Source organism: Solanum lycopersicum, chromosome 9 (genome assembly GCF_036512215.1).
Source record: "Solanum lycopersicum chromosome 9, SLM_r2.1".
NCBI lineage: Eukaryota > Viridiplantae > Streptophyta > Magnoliopsida > Solanales > Solanaceae > Solanum > Solanum lycopersicum.
In genome coordinates this window covers 63,371,862-63,379,010 of record NC_090808.1, presented here as the reverse complement: position 1 = coordinate 63,379,010, position 7,149 = coordinate 63,371,862, and the positions used below count along the sequence as shown (strand labels likewise).

Genomic DNA, 7,149 nt, shown 5'->3' with positions numbered 1-7,149 from the left:
ACACTAATAGAAGAACCAAATTAAAAAAAAACATATTACTAAACCTAAAAATAAATTAATCGAAGCTAAATTAATTCGATTTAGTTTAATTTTTCAATATGCACCCCTAATTTTAACCCCTTAAAGAACTTATTCAAATGGACTATAAAATTATCCTAATCCCAATTTAGTAACCTAACAATACCATCTGTCATTATGAAGAATTAGGTAAAAGCATGTGTTATGGAACCCAAATTTACCATTAATGTTAATGAAACAAGAAAGTTTGTTGCTAAGTTATATAAATGAAAATAAATGATTGATGGAATGAACCCCATCTCTACCCCCACCCCACCCCCCCAAAAAAAAGAGAGATATTAATTAAATGTGTGTATTTCTTTGTTTTTGTTTTTATGTCTATATGTATAATACTCCATTTGTTCGATATTATTTATCATAGTTTCTATTTTTAGAGTTAAATTATAAAAATTTTGACCTACGTTTTATGATGTATTTTTTATCATATTAATATGTAAAAAGTTGTAATTTATAGTACTTTTCATATAGTATTAGAATATCTAATTTTTTTTTTAAATATCAAATTAATATGATTTAATTTAACTTAAAATATTAATCAAATTGACTTTCAAAAGGCTTATCATGACAAACAATCCGGACGGAGGGTACCAAACATGACAAATAAGAATGAATCATTTGATTAAAAAAACAATAATTAAATGTGTGTGTATTTCTTTATTTTTGTTTTTGTGTCTATATGTATAATAATATGTATAAGACATGACAAATAAGAATGAAGCTAGCCACAGTTGATTCATTTGAATCATTTGATAAAAAATATATATACTAAATTAATTAAATTATCTTTTTGTATCTATAAACATAATAAATATTATATTTTCATTGACTTAATTCTTCATATGCTTACTTCTTTATAGAGAAACTTTCACGTATAACTACTCAAACATAACTTAAATACTTTTTATAATTATAGTTTGATAATTACAATTCATAGCTATATGTTATAGGAAGGAGAGAGGTGAACGAGACTGAGAGAGAGAAAGAGGCGAGCGAGAGAAGGCAAAGAGGGAGAGCTAGGTGAATCGTATATGTATATCAGTTAGATAATTGTATATTATACATATTTATTTGCATATTCTGGCGAATTATACATTTACAAACGTGACTAATTATACAAACTCGAAGTCAGCCCACACAATTAATGTATAATGTTAGTCAAGCATGATAATTATTACAAATTAGTATCACCATAACAACTAATTTAGATTCATGCCATTTAATACTAAATTTTACATTTAACGACTAATTGATTCCGTGATAAGATTAGGATTAGGTAGAGATAAAATTAGATTAGTATCTAGGGAAAACTACATTTAAAATATCATTTATTTTAGGTTATTAGTTTGCTATTATATACTATTATCCCTTAAAAATAAACATTTGCTAATTACTTCTTTAATATTTTGTAATATTTTTCATTTTTATTATCAGTCCATATTTGGGCCGTCTAACAATAACAGATGGATCATGTGCCAGTTGTTTGGGCTTTCTTTCAGTTTCTTTTAGGAGTCATTTGCACTTTTGGCCCAATGTCTGCCGCTTCCCTTTTTAATTAGGCCAGTTTTAAATATATACGGTTAAGTAATTAGCTTACAATAATTATAATCATGTTTAATTATAACAAAATAGTCAAAATTCACAGAAATTATACATTTATTATGCTATATAGTTAGTCAAAAGTCATAGAAAATATACACTAACAATATGAATAACTTATTCATACATGAGCTATACACTGAATATACATTTTGATACACTCAAAAAGCTAAACATAATTTAACTACACGTGAAATATACATTGATCATTCAATCTCGATGAACTCAAAATCTCCTCTAATAAGTCCTATATTTTAGATATAAATCCTCTCGACATTTCAAAGCTTTTGGTATATAATTCACTTAAAAGTGATTCACAATTGCAGTAGGACAAATTTTAAAGAAGAAGAACACAGATGATAATAAGAAATAGGACATACGTTGAAAAAATGGCCTAATGACCATTTTTTTTTTTTTGCAAATTTTATAAATTAGGCTAAAAAGATGATAAAGCTAAATTTATTAACTGATATTTTTCATAATTTACTCTTTAATGTATGTCCCTAGTAATAATTTTTTTTTTGATGTGAACAAGTTTATATTTTCTTATCGTAAAACTTTGAAGAATGGACGAAAAATTAAAGGAGATGAAATAAAAGCGAGAGAAAAATGGAGGAGAGAGACATGCTCTATAAACCTAAATGGGCAGTGTTAAAAGAAATAAATTTTAGACTTCGACACAATTTCAAAAATGTTATTAAGACTTAAGAGTTGAAAATTGCCTAAGCCATATAAATTTTTAATAATTTTGGGGACTCAATATTGTGTTACAAACAATCAAAATATATACTCTAAAATGAATCTTGAGCCTAACTCAATCTCAAAAACTCGGCTCGTCTGTTCTACGTATTATCTAATGATGCCCTATGGTTTCTAAGTAAAGTGGAGCCCATTAAGCAAAACTACTTCTTCAGCATTAGCTGGCACCTTAATTATGAATTTACATTCACAATGTGAATGTATATATAAGTTGAAATAAATAACAATTACCCAATAATTATCACTGGCATGTCCATACAAAAGAGGAAAAAGCTTAGAAGAACATATATACTTGTGTATTTTTCCTAGATTGGAGAGCTTTTTGTATTATCAAGATCACATCTACAAAGCTACATAGAATTTTGAGGACTTATAGTAGTAATGTTTGAGTATCACATGTATACTCATCATTTCTGCTTAGGGGATTGGGCACTTCAATTCACTCAATTGTGATAATTTTCATGTATTGCACTTAGAATAAGGGCAAATTTGAGTGTTAGTTCTTGCATATAATTGGTGAACCCCACATGATTTTCATATAGATATGTTGTCAAATATGAGTTCATGTCTAGATTACATTAACTATAGGGTTCTAACTACAAAAATGTAAGCAATAAATATCAACATTAATAAAGAGTGATAAAATTTTTACCGGCATTAGTTAAGTGTCATTAGAACCAATGTCGCTAAAGGCTTTAGGGACATATACAAAAAGTTCTAATTGTCGCTAAAAATACATATATAGTGGTCATTAAGAATGAATTGTTGCTAATGATCATTTTTAATGTAGTGTAATATGAACATTTTTGTTGGCCATATTAGGAAGATTTTAACTTTATGGATTCTGAATTTTGGAACGATAATTTTTAAGTGATAATTATTAGGTTATAAATTTAATATTTGTACATATTTAATGAATTTATTGTTACAAATATATTATTTAAACGAGAGTGATTAGGTTGGGACAAACTTGTATATGGACTACTAGCTCCGCCCTTGGCCATATCCAAACAATAGAAGTGCATAAATCATTTACATCAAAATCCATTATTACGTGATTAATGAAGTAAAATATATGTTAATTAATTAAGATTAAAAAAAATAAACTGTAAATAACACGAGGCTCGCATATATTGAATTGATATAAACAATCGATGAAAATAAATTTTACCCTTCATTTACTATATATTGGACCAACATTCATTTCTTTTGCCTAATAAGGTAGTTGTAGCTGCCCTTGCCAGAGTTACACAAAGTACAGATTTAAACTACTACTATTCCCTCTGTCAACACTTTGAAAAATTAATTTTGCCATTTGGACCATAAGTACTTGCATTTGCATTTAGTTTTAAGCAAAATAGGAACTGTTTGTGGGTTTTCTTGTTCTACTTGAACTAATTGAATCAATTACTTTAGACTCATAAATTATCTTTTTTAGATCGAGTTATTTTCTTTGTCTCAATTTATAAAATATATTTTTAGTCTGTTTTAGAAAGAATAACACATTTTTTATTATTTGAAAGATATTCACAAAGTGTTTTTTTTTAGAATAGATTTGGAACATTACAAAGTCTTTGTGTATTTCTAGAATTTCATATTCAATCAAATTACGTCATATAAACTAATTTTATTATGTTTTACTTGAACAACAACATTAAAAAAAAAACTTCTAACTTTATTATAAGATAAAAGAATAGGATTTTGTATACATCATCTCCCATTATCCCATGAAATAAAATAAAACTACTTCCTCTGTTTTTTTTTAATGTTAACATACCTCACCTTCTTATATACTCTATTAGAAGTTTCTGCACTTTAAATTTTTCATAAATTTGTCTTTTTTTACCCTTACTAGTTACTGACATGCTCTTAATTACGACATACGACATATCTAAGATCACAAATTTTAAAATTGCTAAGCTAGGAAACGAAACCGAAAGAGTGCATATTTTTGAGAAAGAAAGAAAAATACAAAATTGTCCCCAAGTTTAGTAACCACAAAGAACAGAGATATGCTGGCGCAGCTGTATTTTGGCTGTATACAATCTCTGTATATTACATATAAGTTGTCTTTGCCATTTCATTGTCTCATCAAACAAAAAAAATCTCCTAAAAATAGGAAAAAGATATCCCTAAAAACTGCACTTTCATAAGAACATTATAAGGCTGTTGTAAACAGGAAAAAAAAGAAAAGAAAACATATAAAGCAACATTTTATAAAATAAGAACAAAAAAAATAAAATAAAATTTGCAAGATTTTTAATAAGGTAAATCAGTATATATATCTATAATTACAAGAAATACCAAAAAAAAAAAAACATACAAATAACTAAACTTAAAACTGTTAACCCTTTTTTACTCTAATTTTTTCTTGTTTATCTACTTTTTTTTTTAACCCTTTAATTTCAAAATTAATCAATAAATCCTCCCAAAAAAAAATACTTGTGATTTGTCTATTTTACCCCTTCCATTGTCCACACTGAGCCGTGGGCCGGGATTTCTGCTTCCCGGCTTTTAACGGACAAGGGGTCTGAACCGGCAAAACCATGCAATTATACTGTAAACACAATGAACTCCGAACCGGAATTTCAGCCGCCGGGTTAATAGCAATTCCGGTTAGAAAATTATGTTGCAAATATAAAACATGTATATTAGCCGATAACAACCGGTCTACCATGATCCCCGGAACCTGACCCATGAACCGGTTGTTATTCATGTATAAAATCTGTACACCGGAGAATAACGGCGATATTTCGCCGTAAAACCGGTTGAAGCTAAGGTCTACAACCGGAATTGTCACTAAACCGGCCGGGTAAATTCGACCGGTGAATTGGTTTCTTTGTAGCTGAAGATTTGTTATTGGAAATCTAAATAAGTTACCCGGGATACAACCGGTGAACCGGTTTAAACTAAGGTCGAGATAGTTCAACCGGTTTAACCGAGTTAGTAAATGGTCGACCGGACCGGTTAACTGGTTCGATGACAATGAGAGGTATTGAAGTGAAGAAGGTAGTGACATTGGCAATAGTGAACCGGAAAGAGCATTGTGTTTAAGATCAAGCCGGGTTAATTTAAGGGATACGAACGGCGGTACTGAACCGGATAAATGGTTGTGACAGAGAATGACATTGTTGAGCGCCGGGAGGGTTCCGATAGCCCATGGGATGTTTCCGGTGAGTTGATTGAAACTAAGATCAAGAGTTTGAAGTCGCCGGAGTTTACCTAAACCCGCCGGAATCCGTCCAGATAGAAAATTCCGACTCACTCCGAGAAACCTTAAGTTATTCAGCTGTGAAAAACTTTCCGGCAAAGCACCAAATATTTTACCGGGGACGACAGTGAACTCAGCTAAAGCAGAGAGTTTCCCAATAGCCGGGTTTAACCTTCCGATTAAACCCGGCGACCCAGCTCTCGGGTCACCCAGATTCAATGCGATCACTTTATCACCAGCGCAATAAACTCCGGCGAAGCTACATGGGTCAGAAGTAAAATCCCAAGAAGCGAAGAAACTCGAACCGGGTAAATCGTTCAGGGTTTTACGAATCGCTTGTAAAGCCAAGAAATCAATGGGGTGAAGCATTGCCCCACATTGTTGAATAACAATAACATGAAACTGAAACAGACACATCCACAACAAAAACTTCATGATTAATAAATTGTTGCAGAGGTGAAGAGAGAGTGAAATTAATAGAGGGGTTTATATAAGGGGAAAAAAGTAGAGACTTTAGGGTATTGCTTTTCCGTGAGAAGCAAACGAGTTCTCGTGTGGAAATAGGTGGAAGCTTTAATGGCTACAACATGAAAAAGAAGAAGATGAAAATGAGTGGCTTCTGAGAAAAGCAACTGTTAACAAATGTTTTAATTTTCTGATTAGAATCTTGTTAGAGAATACTCTTTATGGTCTTGGGGAGGAAGAAAGAAAACAGAGCAATGAGCAGAGCTACCAGTCAGGCTAATGTTATTCTGTTACGTTGACAAAAGACCATGTGATGGACCGATAAATATTTATTTAGAAAATATGTAAAATTACTTAACGCGAATTTTAATTTAATTGGATAGAGAAAATAATTAATAAAAACAAGTAATAAAATATTTTTTGTGTTTTAGATTATTTAAATTTTTGTGATTGATTTATGTCATTTTTTTAATTTTATTTTTTTGATTTATGTTATGGTTAATGTGAATTTGTTTTTTTTTCTTCTTAAAAATAATAAGGTAGTTAAGATTTTTTTTTTTTTTTTTAATTTATGTGGTTTGGGTGAGCAAGCTGTAACCCGAGCCTATGTGTATTGTCCGAGCTTAAGTTTGGAGTGACAGATCATTAGGTTTGGGTTTTCTCTACGGTGATTTGGACGAGTACCACGTGACGTTTTGTGCTTGTTCTTTTATATCAGACAGAGAGAGTACATTTTTCACTATTTATATTTTGTTTGTTAATTCAGTAACATTTTATGAAATTGCATCAATTCAATACTAAAACCTTGTAACTATTTAGTTTTGTTCCTTCATAAGGGTAGTGTGTGTATATAAGTTTCAAATTTGAAAATGCAGTGAACTAGACGTAATACTTGATGCTCGATCGAGCTTATAGCATAAACTTGTTTAGTATGATTTATAAACTATTATACGGGAGCAAGATTTATCAAAAATATATTCTAAATATAGAATCTTCAAATAAGAAAATTCTCTACCATTTTATTAAATAGAAATTAGCTA

The 7,149-nt window shown here is 30.1% G+C and overlaps 1 protein-coding gene across 1 annotated transcript; it reads right to left on the bottom strand.

Annotated features, from left to right (window-relative positions):
* Positions 1 to 4,689: 4,689 nt before the first annotated feature.
* Positions 4,690 to 6,403, bottom strand: LOC101262149 (LRR receptor-like serine/threonine-protein kinase ERL1). Its single transcript, XM_004247500.5, has one exon. It carries the CDS (start codon positions 6,077 to 6,079, stop codon positions 4,892 to 4,894), a length of 1,188 nt encoding a protein of 395 aa, XP_004247548.1. The 5' UTR covers positions 6,080 to 6,403; the 3' UTR covers positions 4,690 to 4,891.
* Between the last annotated feature and the right edge of the window lie 746 nt (positions 6,404 to 7,149).

Bases quoted from the DNA above. Each gene is read 5' to 3' on its own strand.
- LOC101262149 (XM_004247500.5), bottom strand. From the start codon at position 6,079: ATGAAGTTTTTGTTGTGGATGTGTCTGTTTCAGTTTCATGTTATTGTT.